At 35.0% G+C, this 17,430-nt stretch overlaps 1 protein-coding gene across 1 annotated transcript in view; it reads left to right on the top strand.

Annotated features, from left to right (window-relative positions):
• Positions 1-17,430, top strand: part of STT3B (STT3 oligosaccharyltransferase complex catalytic subunit B) — a 96,901-nt gene that overhangs the window by 39,076 nt on the left and 40,395 nt on the right. Inside the window, exons 2-3 of the mRNA XM_057705323.1 lie at positions 4,868-4,976; positions 7,421-7,708. Coding sequence (XP_057561306.1) covers positions 4,868-4,976; positions 7,421-7,708 — 397 coding nt within the window. The remainder of the gene's footprint in view (positions 1-4,867; positions 4,977-7,420; positions 7,709-17,430) is intronic.

The raw sequence follows: 17,430 nt of genomic DNA, 5'->3' as shown, positions 1-17,430 counted from the left end.
TATTGATTTCTAATTTCATACCATCATGGTCAGAAAAGATATTTGGTATAGTTTCAGCTTAAATTTGTTAAGACTTGTTTTGTGACCTAATATATGATCTATCCTGGAGAATATTCTGTGTGCACTTGAGAAGAATGTGTGTTCTGCTGTTGGATGGAATCTTCTCTGTTTAGATCCATTTGGTTTAAAGTGTAGTTCAAGTCCAATATTTCCTTATTCATACTCTCTCCTTCTGATCTATTCATTAAAAATAGGGTATTAAAGCCTGCTATGATTATTGCATTGCTATCTATTTCAGTTGTTATATGCTCTTGATCAGTTGATCTGTTTATCATTCTGTAATGAATGACCTTTTGTCTCTGTTACAGTTTTTGATTTATAGTTTATTTTGTTGGATAAAAGTATAGCCATTCTTGCCCTCTTCTGCTTTACATTTGCGTAGAATATCTATCTCTTCACTTTCAGCCTATATGTGTCCTTAAAGCTGAAGTGAATTTCTGTTAGCATATGTCTTGTGTTTTTAGTATATTTAAACTCTGTCTTTTGATTGGAGAATTTAGTCCATTTACATTCAAAGTAATTACCAATAGGTAAAGACATTTATTTATTTATTTATATTAATTTTGGCTGCATTGGGTCTTCATTGCGCACAATGAAGTGTGATACATGGGCTTCTCATTGCAGTGGCTTCTCTTGTTGTGGAGCATGGGCTTTAGGCACGCAGGCTTCAGTAGTTGCAGCATGTGGGCTTCAGTAGTTGTGGCACGCAGGCTTAGTAGTTGTGGCTCATGGGCTTAGTTGCTTCGCAGCATGTGGGATCTTCCCAGCCCAGGGATCAAACCCATGTCCCCTGCATTGGCAGATGGATTCTTAACCACTGCGCCACCAGGGAAGTCCCAGGTAAAGACTCATGACTTCCATCTTGTTAATGGTTTTCTGGCTGTTTTGTAGTTCCTTTCTTCTCTTGCTGTCTTCCTTTGTGATTTGATAGTTCTCCTTATTCTTTGATTTTTTTCTCTTTATCTTTTTGTAGCTACTATAGGTTTTTGCTTTATGGCTACTCTGAGGTTTACATAAAGCATATTATAACAGTCAACTTTAAGCTAACAATTTGATTCAGTTGCATGCAAAACCTAACCCCCCCAAATATGTTATAGATGTCATAGTCTTTTTATGCTGTGTATTTAACAAATTATTGTAGCTATATTTTTAGTTTTGTCTTTCAACCTTTATACTAGCTAAGTGATTTATTACAATACTAGAATATTCTGTATTTGATTATGTACTTACCTTACCAGTGAGTTTTATGCTGTTACATGTTTTTCTGTTACGAATTATTGCCCTTTCACATTAGCTTGAAGAACTCCTTTTAACATTTCTTATAATGCAGGTCTGGTAGTGATGAACTCCTTCAGTTTTTGTTTTTTGTGTTTGTTTTTGTTTTTTGTTGTTGTTCTTGGTTTGGGAATGTCTTTATGAAGGACAGCTTTGCTGAATATTCTTGGTTGGCAGTTTTTTTCTTCCAGCACTTTGAATATATTTACTCTATTCTGGTGCAAGGTTTCTGCTGAGAAACCTGCTGATAGTCTTATGTGTACCCCACATATGAGATACTTTTCTTTACTCTTGCTTTCAAAATACTCTGATTTTTGGCAGCTGTATTATAATGTCTCTCAGTGAAGTCCTGTGTGGGTTGAATATGTATTGGGACCTGTGAATATCACATGACTGGATGACCATAAGTGTCTCTCCCCAGATTTGGGAAGTTTTTAGCCATTATTTATTTAAATAAGCTTTGTACCCCTTTCTCTCCTTCTAGAACTTTCATAATGCAAACATCATTCCCTTTGATGCATAGTTAATATAGGCTATTTTTCACTTCCTTTTTCTTCTGCTCTGGCTCCATGGCTACAATAATTTCAGGTAACCGCACTTCTAGTTCTCAGATTCTTCTGCTTGTTTATGTCTGCTGTTGATATTCTCTACTGCTTTTTTTTTTTTTTTCCATTTTATTCATTGTTTTCATTAGCTCCAGTGTTTCTCTTTGGTTCTTTTTTATATAATTTCTCTCTCTCTGTTGAACTTCTTATTTTGATCATCTGTTGTTTTCCTGATTTCTTGAGTTGTCTTTCTGGATTCTCTTGTAGCTTGCTCAGCTTCCTTAAAACAATTATTTTGAAATCTTTATCAAGCAATTCATAGCTCTATTCCTTTGTGGTTAGTTACTGCAAAATAATTGTGTTCATTTGGTGGTGTCATGTTTACTTGGTTTTTTTCACTTTTGTTGTAATCTTGTATTTATGCCTGCCCATTTGATGGAGTGGTTTTGGTGGGGAAAGACCTTCACCTGCAGGTAGGTGCAAGGGTGCTGGCTGAATAGGCTGTGGCAGTTCTTACTCTAGGGAAGGTCTAGGGGTGTAGTCTTTGTGCAGCTCTAACAGCTGAGGTTAGTGTTAATGAAGATTGCAGAGGTCCTCAGTGGCCAAGGCTGCAAGTGTCCATGGGGCTGATAAGAGCTATTGGGGACCTTCTGATCTTTTTCTCCCACAGGGAGTTGTTATGGCCAGGGGGACCTCTCTTGGCACCAGGTCCAGCTCACAGGTGTCTTCTTAGTCATGCTAGTACTGGTGAGTGCCCATGGAATAGCCATGGAGCTGGGGTCTGGAGCTCAGGCACACACAGAGCACCTACAGAGCTGGAGTCTGAAGTGTAAGCACTTAGAGCAACAGTGGTTCTGGAGTCCAGAGTGTTTGTGGGATTAGGGGGGCATGGCAGCCCTGGTCCTGGGACAGTGCCACAGCAGCTCTTTCTTGCTGAGGACACAGCAGCATCTCCCTTTCCAGGGGTCCTGTGGCAGTGATGGCTTTTGGTGAAAGCTGCTGTTGTCCTCTGCAGAGCAGGCCACTGGAGTCTGCTCTGATGAATACTTATGGGGTCCCCTTTTGTGAAAGCCGTCGTGGGTGCTGTTGTCTTCAGTCGAAAATCCTGCCTGGGTCCTGCACAGGGCAGACCACTGGGCACTGCAGTGGTACTTACCACATGGCTGATACTGGTAGCCGCCACCCTTGTTTGCTCCTGGCTGTCTCCAGAAGTCTCAACTAAGCCTGTCTCCCTAGTCATGCTTCTGTGTGGTTGCTCTCCATTCTTTGCTTCATTGTGCTGCTGTAGGATCTCAGTTCTGCCTGAGCCTCCCAGGGATATTTTCCTCCATGGACAGCTGTCTGTTTCTTACTTTTTGTTGGGGGTGTGAAGGCTGGTGTCTCCTGTCTACTGTGCCATCTTTCTAATGTCACTCCTCAAAATACTTTCTGTCTTGTTACTAATTTGCTTTGCATCTTTAACCTTTTCACTATTTAGCCCATCTTTTATGTTTGTCTTAATGATCATTTGTCATTTAAAAACTTAGTGTTTTTATCATAGATCTTTATTTTATGGTAATAGTAGCAGTAGCCTCGGAGTGCTTTAGAGACATTATGTTGTTTACTTATCATAGCCACTTTATTGACATAAGTACTGTTGTTATCGCTTTTTTGTAGATGAAGAAACTAGAGCAAAGAGAGACCGTAAGTCATTTGCCCAGCCAAGATCACATAGCTAATAAGTGTGGAACTAAGATATTCAAACCCAGGCAGTATGATTCTAACACTTGTGGTCTTAACCTCTAGGATATGCTTCCTTTCAGGCTGCTATTGCTTGTCTTACTTCTGAAGATATTCTTATTTCTATTTTCTATGGTATTATTTCTTCCATTTGTTAATTTAGTTTTCATATTGCCTACTTTTCTCAAATGTTTGCTATTTGGATGTGTGCTTATTTTTGTATTTGATCAAGTCTATCTAAAAATACTACAATATTTGTATCTTAGTGATGGTGGGAGGGAGAGTCATGATTTGCTATTGGGAAGGCTGTATCGAGCTGATTTTGGATATGAGGATTTCCTGTTCATCTTCTTTCTGTCAAGCATTATTCCACTTTTTGAATCACTTGTCTACATGTATTGCAGATAACCTTTGAGGCCCACTTTCTTGCTTGGCAATGGTATCCACCTGCCTTGGCTGTTTCTAAAGCTCATTACCCTGAGGATTGCTGTAGGGTTTTCTCTTGCCCCTCTCCCCCCATAACAACTTTATGCTAAACGTGGAACATCCTGGAAACTCCTTCCCATTCTCTGCTACCCCAGACACACACACACACACCCCCCACACACACACACACCATTGTTTGCAGTTTACTTCTGGTTGCAGTTTCGGCTGTGGCTTCTTCCATCTCATTTCTTCTCACTTAGTTTTTTGTCTTTCATTGATAAAATTTCTCATTAGTTAAGGTCATGTTCTTGTTTTAAAGTGCTGTTACAGTTCATCTCCCATGGTTTTAGTGCTATTATAACTCTTTCTTTATTTCTGTAATTTTCCGGGTTATGGAATTGGAGGCAATTATGTTGAATATGCACGCTTTATTTTGATGCTGTCTCCTGTCAGTGGTTTTTAATTTTTTGAGAGTCATTGATTTCTTTGACCATTTGGGAAATTCCCTCACTTTTTTAAAATTCAAATGCATAGCTGTCTACCACCTGTACCCCAGGCAATGGCCAAATGATAATTTGAGCATTAGTAGCTTTGTAGACTTTGGGCGGGGTGGGGGGGGGGGGCGGGCTTTGTTTTTAGTTATATTTAGAGCTATAAGCCTATTTTCCATTTCTTGGAAAATAATGTTGCTTAGGTTTAAAGAAAATTGTTATTAAAGATGTATTTATTTAGCCACAGAGTTATGTATAGTTAAATATAAAGTATAATATTATAAAGATAGAAGCTGTTTCTTTCTGGTAAGCAAAGTTTTGTAACATTTCTGTTTTCCCTGTTTTCTCTAGGTTTAATTATAGATCAACACATCATCTTGCGTCTCATGGGTTCTATGAATTTTTAAATTGGTTTGATGAAAGAGCATGGTATCCACTAGGAAGAATAGTAGGTGGTACTGTAAGTATATTTGCAGTTATTTATGTTAATCTTAAAATTTTGCAGTTACTTGAGTAAATCATTAATCACTAAGGTGATGGCAGTTCTTGAAAGCTTTGTATAGTTAACTGATACATTTTTCTTTGGCTGATTATCTAGTATTTAATTTGCTAAATCTCTGTTCTTGACCCTCTTCTTCCCACCCTGACCCCCAGCCTGTTTTTGGGTTATCTCATAGTAGCCACTGTTTCTGACAAGTGGATCTCTTTATCACACTCTTAAGTTCAGGTTATTTGTGTGTTTTTGTTTTGTTCTATAGCAACTTTATTGGAAAAAAACTTTTTTTGGAAGGAAATTGAAATGTAGAAGAATCAGATAATTCTGATTTCCCAGGTGTCAGTTACTCTAGATAATTGAGTATTGATCATAGTTCATGGGGAATTATAATGTCCAGAAGATGATATAAGGGAAAATATTTTTAGGATTTGAGATGTAAGGAGAATGCTGAAGAGAAATGGAAGACAGGACACCTCTTGGGGTACATATGTGTGCCTTATTTTTTTCTGATTCAGTTTTGTCAGAGATTTATCAATTTTAGTAGATTTCTTAACCCAAAGAAACTGACTTTGTTGATTATTAAATATTTGCCTTCTCTTGTGTTAATTTCCATTTAATTCCTTCCTCCCACTTTCTTGGGTTTGTTTTCATGTTTTTATCTAGCTCAATAATTTGCTCAATAATTTTCAACCTTTCTTTGTTACTAATGTATTCATTTTGAAGCTATAAATTTCCCAATAATCACTTTTAGCTACATTGCATACATTTTGATATGTAGTATTTTCGTTACTGTTTTAGTCAAAGTGTATTTTAATTTCCATTATCATTTCCCCTGATTCATGGGTTACTTGGGATTGTATTTAACTTTTAAACATAAGAGAATTTCCTACTTATCTTTTTTTGGTTTATACTTCAAATATATTGTGGTTAGAGAACGATGCTATAATTTTAATCCTTTGAAATTTATTGAGGAATGATTTGTGGCCCAAGATGTAGCCAAATTTTATAAATGTTTCCTCTGTATTTGGAAGGAATATGTTCTCCATGATAGTCAGATGTGTGTTTATAATCTGGGCATCTTCTTATCTTTGATGTAAATACAGAGATAAAGATACAGGAGAATAGTCATGATGGTGTCCAGGGTGGATTAGAAAGGTATTGAATGGTGAGAGATGTGGCAGATGGCTGTGTCTGTACTTCTTGTGGTGTGAATGCTATCACATACTTTATTGTACTAATCTTTGATTACTGTAGTTTGTTTCCTGATGTGTTTATAACTTTTTATGTTGAATTCACCCTCAGTGAAGGCTTGTCATCTGAGACTCCTGGTGTCCTGGTATTTGGAATAGATACTGAGATAGTAGATACTGAGTATTCATTTTGTGCTAATCGTATTCTGGACACTGAGGAAATTTTTCTTGCTCTTCTGGAGCTTATATTCTTGTAAGGGTGTTTAGTTAATAGATGATAGATAGATAAGTGGAATAAATAGTATGTGAAATGGTGATAAGTGCTGTGGAATAAAGCAAGGGAGTTGGGTTAAAGACGATGGGGAGTTTGCAGAAAGGAAATTTATAACATTCTTTGTAGTGTCAGTGATGGAGAAATAAAAAAATATTTTAGCATTTAGATAAGGATGGAAATATAAATACACATTTTAATCACTGACAAATAGCTCAAAATTAATGTCCTGTTTCTTGTTCTTTGAATCCTGTTAATGTTTCGTGTTCTCTCCTAGAGGGAGGATGAAGACTGTTAACTGGCCTATTCTAGTTTATTATTTCCTTTCTATCCTTACATGTTTTAAGAAGTGTAAAAATGTCTAACCTTCCAGGAGTCCCAAAATATTATATTTGAATTCACCAACTAACTAGTCCTTCTTTTCCTAGCTAGAATTGTTTACTTTCCAAATCTTGACTTTGAAAGAAAGGAAGAATCATTTATAAATACCACTTAAATAATATTGCACATAACTTTCTTTCCTCTTCCGTCCTTTTCTCAGTCCCTTGAACACAAGTATAGGCAACTTTGGAGCATGTTTAAACCCCAAACTTAAGGATATGTTAGATTAGGACCCTGTTTTATAGTGAAAAGATAAGAGTTAGTGGGATCAATAAGATAGTTACCTCGTTTTTCATTGTTGAACCTCTTCACTTTTAATCATTCATTCAGTCTGATCGTTCTTCTTTTTGCTTAATTATGTATTTCTGCATATGAGAACTTTTTGTCTGTATCTAATCCAAAAGAACATTTAATTTTGTAGTGTGTGAAGAAGGCAGACTGTTGTGAGAGCTTATTCTCAAAACTTACTATAAATAATATGTAATAATAAAAGGAGCTTATGTTAGTGTTTTCAGCTACCTCATTTTATATGTGATTAAATTTTCCTTTTTTTTTCTTCTTCCTAGGTTTACCCAGGGTTGATGATAACAGCTGGCCTTATCCACTGGATTTTAAATACGTTGAACATAACAGTTCACATAAGAGATGTATGTGTGTTCCTTGCACCAACTTTTAGCGGCCTTACATCTATATCTACTTTCCTGCTTACCAGAGAACTTTGGAACCAAGGAGCAGGACTTTTAGCTGCTTGTTTTATTGCTATTGTACCAGGTTACATTTCTCGGTCAGTAGCTGGATCCTTTGATAATGAAGGCATTGCTATTTTTGCACTTCAGTTCACATATTATTTGTGGGTAAGTAACAATGTTTTGTTATTGTTAATACCCATGAACTTTCTGCTGAAATGCTGTTGTGCAGTATTTGTCTTTTTATTTATCAATTATAGTTGCATACAGAGAAGCTGTTACTGTTTGTAACAAATAAGTCATAACTGCAGTAAAGAGGCTATCAGAAAATAAGCTCTTAATTTTGTTTGTTTTGTACGGGGAGAGGAGTCAGAAATGCTTAGGAAAGTGAAATGTGGTTCGGTGGCTTAGAATTTTGAATTCTTTTTGTGAAACTTGCATTATTTTACTGTTGCCAAGTTATTTCTTCCTTCCCAATCTGTATAGCTTCTGTTTTGTTTATTTGTTTCTGTATTAGCCACTAATTCTAGTATGATGTTGAAGAGGAGTAGTGAGAGGAGACATCCTTGCCTTGTAGATAATATTTATCAAGTTGAGGAAATTCCGCTCTATTTCTGTCAAGTTTGCTGAGAGATTTTATCATGAATGGATGTTGAATTTTGTTAAATGCTTCCTCTCTATCTATTGATACACAGTTAACTCCTGAACAACATGGGTTTGAACTCTTCAGGTCCACTTATTCTCAGATTTTTTTTTTTCCCAGTAAATACATACTACAATTCTACGTGTTCCAAGGTTGCTTGAATCCCTAGATGTGGAACCACAGATTGTGTAGGGCCTATTGTCAAGTTATATGAGGATTTTTGATGCCAAGGGGAGGTGAGGGTGTCACTGCCCCAATCCCTGCCTTGTTCTAGGGCCAACTGTAGTTACATGATATTTTTTTCTTTGACCTTTCGATGTCATGAATTACATTAATTGATTTTGAAATGTTGAGCCAGTGAGTCATACCTGGAATAAATCTCACTTGGTCATGATATTGATATATAATTCTTACAATACTTTGTTAGACTTGATTTCTTAATATCTTGTTGAGTATTTTTGCATCTATGTGAATGAGAGAGATTGTGGTCTGTAGTTTTCTTTTCTTGTAATGTCTTTGATTTTGGCATTAGCATAATGCTGGCCTTATAGAATGAGTTAGGAAGTATTCCGGCTGCTTTGCTGAAAGAGGTCGTAGAGTATTGCTGTCTTTTTTGAAGTGTTTGCTAGAATTCACAAGTGAACCCACCTTGGCCTGGTGCTTTCTGTTTTGGAAGGTTATTAAGTATTGATTGGTTCCTTTTCTTTAATAGACAGAGGCCTATTCAGATTTCTGTTTCTTCTTGAGTTTTGGCAGATTTCTTTCAAGGAGTTGGTCCATTTCATTTAGGTTATCAAGTTTGTGCACATAAAGTTGTTCATTGTATTCCTTTATTATCATTTTAATACGTCTCTGTAGTGATGGCCCTTCTTTTATTTCCAATATTAGTATTTGTCTTCTTTTTTTCTTTGCCTGGCTTAGAAGCTTATTGATTTTTGTTTGGCTTTCAGAGAACCAGTTTGTGGTTTCATTGATTTTTCTCTATAAATTTCCTGTTTTCAACTTTATTGATTTCTGCCATGATTCTTATTTCTTCTGCTTCCTTTGGATTTAAATTGCCCTTCTTTTTCTAATTTCCTAAAGTGGAAACTTAGATAATTGTCTTAGAGCTATCTTTTCTGTTATATACATTAATTGCTGTAAATTTCCATGAGCACTGCTTTCTCTACATCCCACAAATTTTGGTCAGTTGTATTTTCATTTTTATTCAGTTAACAATACTTTAGAATTTCTCTTGAGATTTTTTATTTTGACCCCTGATTTATCTAAAGGTATGTTGTTTAATCCACATGTATTTTGAGATTTTCCAGTTATTTTTCTGTTACTGATTTTTAGTTTAATTCCATTGTGGGCTAAGAGCACACATTACGTGGTTTTTATTCTTCTAAATTTGTTAAGATGTGTTCATGGCCCAGATGTGGTTTATCTTGGTGAATGTCCATGTAGGCTTGAGAAGAGTATGTCTTCTGCTGTTCCTGGATGAAATCGTCTTCAGATGTCCACTATATCCAGTAGCCAGTTGATTGGTGGTCGTGTTGAGTTTCAGCTCTGACCTTGCTGATTTCCTACCTGCTGAAATCATCCACCTGAGAGGGGGATTTTAAGTCTCCAATTATGGTAGTGGATTCATCCATTTATCCTTGCGACTCTATAAGTTTTTCCTCATGTAGTTTGACACTTTGTTTTTAGGCACATACACTGTAGGGATTATGTCATCTTTGAAAATTAATCCTTTTATCATTACGTAATGCCTTTCTTTATGTATGCCTAACTTCCTAGCTTTGAGGTTGGCTCTGTCTGAAATTAATAGTTACTCTTGTATTCTTTTGATTAGTGTTAACATGGTATATTTTTTGCCATCTATTTATTTTAAAACTATATGTATCTTTATATTTAAAGTGGGTTTCTTGTAGACAACATATAGTTGGGTCTTGGTTTTTGAACCTCCCTGACAATTTGTTTTTTTAATTGTTGCATTTAGACCATTGACATACAAATGATTATTAGTTGGATCAGTATTTACCATCTGTGTTACTGTTTCCTATTTGGAACTCTTGTTCTTTGTTTTATTTTTGTTCTCTGCTCTTTTTCTACCTTTTGTGGTTTTAACTGAGCATTTTATATGTTGTTTTCTTTTTCTGGCATATCAGTTTTTTGTTTTAAAACTACTTTTTGTGGTTGCCATAGAGTTTGTATCATACATTTACAGCTAATCCAGGTTCACTTTCAAAGAATACTACGCATATCATGTTTTCACAGATACTCCATTTTTAGAAATTGAAGGTTTGTGGCAACCCTGCATCAAGCAAGTCTATTAGCGTCATTTATCCAACAGTATTTGCTCACTTAGTGTCTCTGTCACATTTTGGTATTTCTCACAATATTTCATACTTTTTCATTATTAGACTTAGTGATCTGTGATCAGAGATCTTTGATATTACTGTTGCGAAAAGATTATAACTCACTAAAGGCCTGGATGATGGTTAGCATTTTTTAGCAATAAAATATTATTTAATTAAAGTGTATGTGTTGATTTTTTAACACATAATGTGCTCCTAATAGACTACAATTTAGTATAAAAATAGCTTTTATATGCCTTGGGAAACAAATTCATGTGACTTGCTTTACTGCAATATTCACTTTATTGTAGTGGTCTAGAACCAAACTCGCAATATCTCTGAGGTCTACCTGTACCACTTCATAGGCAGTGGTGTGTACCTTATAATAACAAAATAATCCTAATTCCCCCCTCTTGTCCCTTGTATCATAACTATCATTCATTTCACTTTTGTGTGAGCATACATAATAGAATACATTGTTGGTATTATTGTTTTCAACAAACTTATCTTTTAGATCAATTAAGAATAAGAGAAATAAAAGTTTCTAATTTACCTTTACTTACTATGTCTTCAATGCTCTTCCTTTCTTTATGTAGATTTAAGATTCTGATCTACGTTATTTTCCTTCTTGTTAAAGAACTTTTAGCATTTATTGTAAGGCAAGTCTGCTGTCAACAAATCCCCTCAATTTTTGTTTGTCTGAGAAAGTCTTTATTTCTCCTTTAACTTTGAAGGGTAATTTGAAAGTTCTAGATTGGTGGTGTTTTTTTTTTCTCTCAATACTTTAAATATTTCACTCTGTTCTTGTCTAGCTTGTGTGATTTCTGCGTAGAAGTCATGTAATCCTTATCTTTGTCCTTCTGTAGGCAAGGTGTCTTTTGCTTTGGCTCCTTTCCTGATTTTTTTCTTTATCTTTGATTTTCTGTAATTTGAAAAAGGTATGCCTAGATGTGGTTGGTTATTTTGGATTTATTGCTTAGTGTTTGAGCTTTCTGGATCTGTAGTTTGATGTCTGACTTTATTTGGGGAAATTATTAGTCATTATTGTTGCAGATATTCTGTTCCTTTCTCTCTTCTCCTTCTAGTATTTCCATTACATGTATATTACACCTTTTGTTGTTGTTCCACACTCCTTGGATATTCTGTTTTATTTTTTCTAGTCTTTGTTCTTTTCAGTTTTAGAGGTCTATTGATACAGCCTCTAATTCAGAGATGCTTTGCTCAGCCATGGCTAGTCTATTAGTAAGCTCAGCATAGGCATCCTTAGTTTCATCTGTAGTCTCTCTCTCTCTTTTTTTTTTTTTTTGGTTCTTAGGATTTCCATTTCTCTGCTTACATTGCCCATTTATTCTTGTATGCTATTTCCTTTATCCATTGGAACCCCTAGCATATTAATCATAATTTTAAATTCCTGGTCTGATACTTTCAGCATCCTTGCCATATCTGGTTCTGATACTTGCCTGTCTCTTTAAGTAGTGTTTTTTGCCTTTTAGTATGCTTTGCATTATTTTCTTCATAGCTAGACATGATGTACTTGGTAAAAGGAGTTGCTGTAAATAAGCCTTTGGTAATAAGGAGGTGAGGTATAGTCTTATGATTAGGTCTAAGTCTTTCAGTAAAGTGGACTGTGAACTTTACAAGTGCTTCTTTTTTTCTCTCTACACTTAGGTGGAGAAAGGATGGCTAGAGCTGACTGGAGTTATGTATTTCCCTTCCCCAGGTCAGTTAGGCTCTGATAACACCCTAGCAGGTCAGGATCTAGTTAATAGTTTCTCCTGAGGACAGGCCTTGTTGAGAATAGATTGCCTTGGCATTTTTCAAAACGGTTCCTATTCCCCTTGCTGTGCCAGAAGCACCAAGGGGATTTTTTCCCCTGTATTTATTGTGAGAATCTGGTTAAGATCCTGGAGGCAAATCCAGCATAATTGTGGGGATCACCATATGACTGAGTCCACCTGGGAGTTTTTAAGTCTCCACACTGAGACTTATCAGGCTTTTCTATCCACCTCCCTGCCCCCAGCTATTTGCAGTATTGATTCTTGCACGTGTGTCTCTCCATTGTTGAGGGCAGCAGTTTGTGTTGTGTCTTTCTCTCACTCACAGATCCAAGAAGAGTCGTTGATTTTTCAGTCTGTTCAGCTTTTTACTTGTTAGGACTGTGTGGTGACCTCCAAGCTCCTTACATGTAGAGCCAAAAACCAGAAGTCTATTGCCAAGCTTTCTAAACTTAATGTTTTTCCTACATTGAAAAGGATGCCACATAGTATAGCTTCAAGTTAAACCTTGCATGTATTTGTTTGCTTCTTTATTATTTTAGCCTGTGTTCATACTTTTTCAGTGTTGGAAATTGCTCCACATTTTTACATACGAATACTCTTTTATATATTAAGTATGTCTTTAGGTAGCTAGGTGAATTGCAACATTGTTTTTCTCTTTTATATTTTACATCTTTTAAAGCTCCTTAGCATGTGGATTATTTTGCTTTGGCAAGGAATTTCGGAGAATATTGTTGTGGTCAGTCAGTATAGACAGTTTGTTGATCTTGAGTTAGCGAGAAGAAGGAAAAGCACCCAGAGAGGAAGGTGATGACAAGCAGCAGGGTGTGCTGTATTCACCAAAACGTGTTTAAGAACAGCTGAGAGGTCTTTTAACTAATGCATAGTTTCAATTATATATTAAGTATATATCGTGACAGTACATATGGATGTATGCAGCTTGACAATATAATGCCAAGTGGAAAAAGAAGTTGAGATAGAGTGCATACAGTAATTTTCAATAATACAAACCATATTGTATATTGTTTGTTTATACCTGTTTATAATGAAAGTATAAAAATATGACATTTATGCATCATATATACCAACTTTATGATAGCGGTTACTCCTGAGTATGGGTGAGTGATATTGAGGAACAAAGAATGAAGGGAGGTTCAACTATGCCAGTAAAAAATTTTTTTTTTAATAAAATCATCCAAAGCAACTATGTTGTATTTGCATTTGGAAGTCTGGATGGCTATTACTCTCTACTCTAATAAATTTTTAAAATAATATATTCTATATATTAGAAATTTGGAAACAGAAAACTAATGTAAAGAAACCATCACCCAGTTATTACTACCATTTGCATTCTGTCATATTTTTAAAATTTTGTATGCTTTTATAAAATGCAAAAGTGGTATTGTTTATATAGTGTTTTTATTCTTTATATTCTTTTAACATAGCCAGAGTCTGAACCATTGCAGGAGTGCCTTAACTGGCATGTTAATTACCTTTCAACATTTTTTAAAATTTAACTTTAAGAAATCGAGACAAAATTCATATAACAAATTCACTATTTCAACCATTTTAAAGTTTACGGTTCATTGGTTTTTAGTATCCTCTGTGTACAGAACATTTTATCACTCCCTAAGGAAACCTTGTACCTCCCAATTCCTCCTTTCCTCCATTAATTTCTGTTTGAAGACTCACCTATTTTGGACATTTCATGTAAATAAAACCCACATAAAAAGAAATGTGACCTTTTATATATGGCTTCACTCATATAATCATATTTTTGACATATATCAGTACTTCCTTTTTATGGCTGAATAATCCATTGTATGGATATACCACATTTTTAAAATCCACCATTCGTTGATGACATTGAGTTGTTTTCTCATATTGACTGTTATGAATAATGCTGCTGATGACTTTTGTGTACAAGTTTTTGTGTGGGCATATTTTTATTTCTCTTCGATATATACCTAAGAGTGGAATTATTGGTTGACATGATAACTTTGTGATTAACTTTTGGGGGATCTGCCAGACTGTTTGCCACAGTGGTTTCCCCATTTTACTTTTCCACTAGCAATGTATGAGGTTTTAATTTCTCCTAATCCTCGCCAATACTTGCTTTGTTTTTTTCTAGTTGTTTTGTTTTTTTGTTTTACTTGCCTGTTGGTATGAAGTGGTATCTCATGGTTTTCGCTTTTTGTTTTTTTGTGTTTTTTTTAATTGTGATAAAATACATATAACGTAAAATTTACAGTCTTAACTATTTGTAAGCGTAGAGTTCAGTGATGTTAAAATACATTCATAATGTTGTGCAATCATCACCACCACTCATCGCCATAGTTTTTCATCTTGTAAAGCTTGAAACTATATCCATTAAACAATAACTCCCCATTTTAACTTTAACCTTCCCCAGCACCTGACAACCTCCATTCTACTTTCTGTCTCTGTGATTTTGACAGCTCTAAGTATTTCATCTAAGTGGAATCATGCAGTTTTTGTCTTTTTGTGACTGCCTTATTCCACTTAGTGTAATGTCCTCAAGGTTCATCCATGCTGTGGCTTATGTCAGAATTTCCTTCCTTTTTTAAGGCTGAAATAATAATCCATTGTATTTACATACCACCTTTTGTTTATCCATTCATTCATTGGTGGACGCTTTGGTTGCTTCCATGTTTTAGCCATTACCAATATGTTGCTATGAACATAGGTATACAGATATCTCTTAAAGACCTTGCTTTTGATTCTTTTGGGTATATATCCAGAAGTAAAATTCCCAGATCATGTCGTAATTCTATTTTCAATTTTTTGAGGACCCACCATATTGTTTTCTGTAGCATCTGTACTATTTTACATTCCTGTTAGCAATACACAAGGCTTCTAATTTTTTTGCATCCTCATCAACACTTTGGTTGTTTTGGATAGCAAGCCGTCCTAATGGGTGTGAGGTGATAGCTCATTATAATTTTGATTTGCATTTCTCTAATAATCAGTGATATTGAGCATCTTTTCATGTGGTTAATGGCCATTTGTATATCTTTGGAGAAATGTTTACTCAAGGCTCTCATTTTTTAATTGGATTGTTTGGTTTTTTGTTGATGAGTTTTAAGAGTTCTCAATATATTCTCAATATTAATCCTTTATAAGATACATGATTTAGAAATGTTTTCTCCCATTCCAAGGATTGCCTTTTTCACTCTGTTGATACTGTCTTTGAGTCAAAAAATTTTAAATTTTTCATGAAGTCCAGTTTGTCTATTTTTTTCTTTTATTGCTGTGCCTTTGGTGTCATATCCAAGAGATCATTGCCAAATCTAATGTCATGAAGCTTTTGCCCTGTGTTTTCTTCTAAGAGCTTTATAGTTTTAGGTCTAACATTTAGGTCTGTTTGAGTTAGTTTTTGTATATGCCGTTAGGTAGAGGTCCAACTTCATTATTTTGCACATTGATATCCAGTTTCCCCCGCACTGTTTGCTGAAGGGAATGTCCTTTCTCCACTGAAAGGACTTGGTACTCTTATTGAATATCATATATGCAAAGGTTTATTTCTGGGTTCTTTATTTTGTTCCATGGGTCTATATGTATGTCTTCCTGCCAGCACCACACTGTTTGATTACTTTAGCTTTGTAGTAAGTTTTAAAATCAGTCAGTGTTTGTCCTCTGCGTTTGTTATTCTTTTTCAGGATTCTTTTGCCTGTTAGGGGTTCCTTGAGGTTCCATATGAATTTTAGGGTGGGTTTTTTCCTTCTGCAAAGAAAAAAAAATCATTGGATTTTGATATGGATTGTATTGACTCTGTAGATCACTTTGGGTAGTATTGTTATCTTCCAGACCTTGAATGACCATGGGATGTTTCCATTTACGTGTGTTTTCTTTAAAGTAAACAGTGTTTTATAGTTTTCATCATACCAGTCTTTTACTTCATTAGTTAACTTGTATTTTATTCTTTTTGATGCTATTGGAAATTTTTTTGTAATTTCCTTTTTCATTGTTCATTGTTAGTGTATAGAAATGCAACTGATATTTTGTGTGTTGATTATGTATCTTGCTGTTTTGCTAAGTTGATTTATTAGCTCTAACAGTTTTGTATGAGTGTGGAATCTAGGGCTTTCTCCACATGAAATCATGTCTGTGAACAGGGGTGATTTTACTTCTTCCTTTCCAATTTGGATGCCTTTTATTTGTTTTTCTTGCCTAATTGCTCTGGCCAGAACTTTAAGTACTGTGTTGAATACAGATGGTGAAGGTAGGCATCCTTGTCTTGTTTCTGATCATAAAGGAAAAACTTAAGTCTGTCATTACTGAATATGTCTGCTGTGGGTTTTTCATATATGGCTTTTGTTATATAGTAACATGTGATACCTTATTAGTATGTAGTATATTTTATACTGTATACTAGTACATAGTATTTTGTATATTGTTATTTATACATTATTTATACATTATATATATGTGATATCTCTCAGTTGGATGAAAGTATTCCTCTAATTGACTCCTCAGGAAAGGCCCATGAGTATCATATTCCTCAAGTTCTTGCATGTTTAAATCTGTTTTTTTATAGTCTCATACATGGGAATTTGGCTAGATAGAAAGGTCTAGGTCATTTGTTCTTTACTTGAATTTCTTCAAATTGTTGTATTATCATCATTTTGCTTGTTACTGTCAAGAACCTAATTGTATGTGTTTCATAAGAAATGTGGTCTTTTTTTCCTGAAGTAATAATGAGTTTTTCCCCCTATACCATTGAAGTCTAATAAATTTCCTAGGATATGTCCCAAAGTTGGCACTTCTGTAAATGGTGACCCCTTTCAACATGTATATTGATCATTTTTATTTCTGGAAAGTTGTCTTTGATTATAATTTCAAATATTAGTTTGTTTCATTGTTTTGTTTTGCTTGGATTTTCTTCCTCTTTGAATTCTGGTTCTGTCACTTGGGGTTGTTTAAACTTGCCCCATGTCTATTTCATAAGCTATAAAATGGAAGTAATAATAGTACCTACTTCATATGGTTTAAATAAGTTAATGCACATAAAGGTATAGAACATTGTAGAAACACAGAAAGTGATGAGTGCATGTTTGTTATTACTTTTGTTTTTACTGTCACCATAAATGGAGCTAGTGCAGATAGAATAGTACT

This window comes from Hippopotamus amphibius, chromosome 13 (assembly GCF_030028045.1).
Source record: "Hippopotamus amphibius kiboko isolate mHipAmp2 chromosome 13, mHipAmp2.hap2, whole genome shotgun sequence".
NCBI lineage: Eukaryota > Metazoa > Chordata > Mammalia > Artiodactyla > Hippopotamidae > Hippopotamus > Hippopotamus amphibius.
The sequence above is the reverse complement of the archived record's forward strand: the minus strand, read 5'-3'. Positions and strand labels throughout refer to the sequence as shown.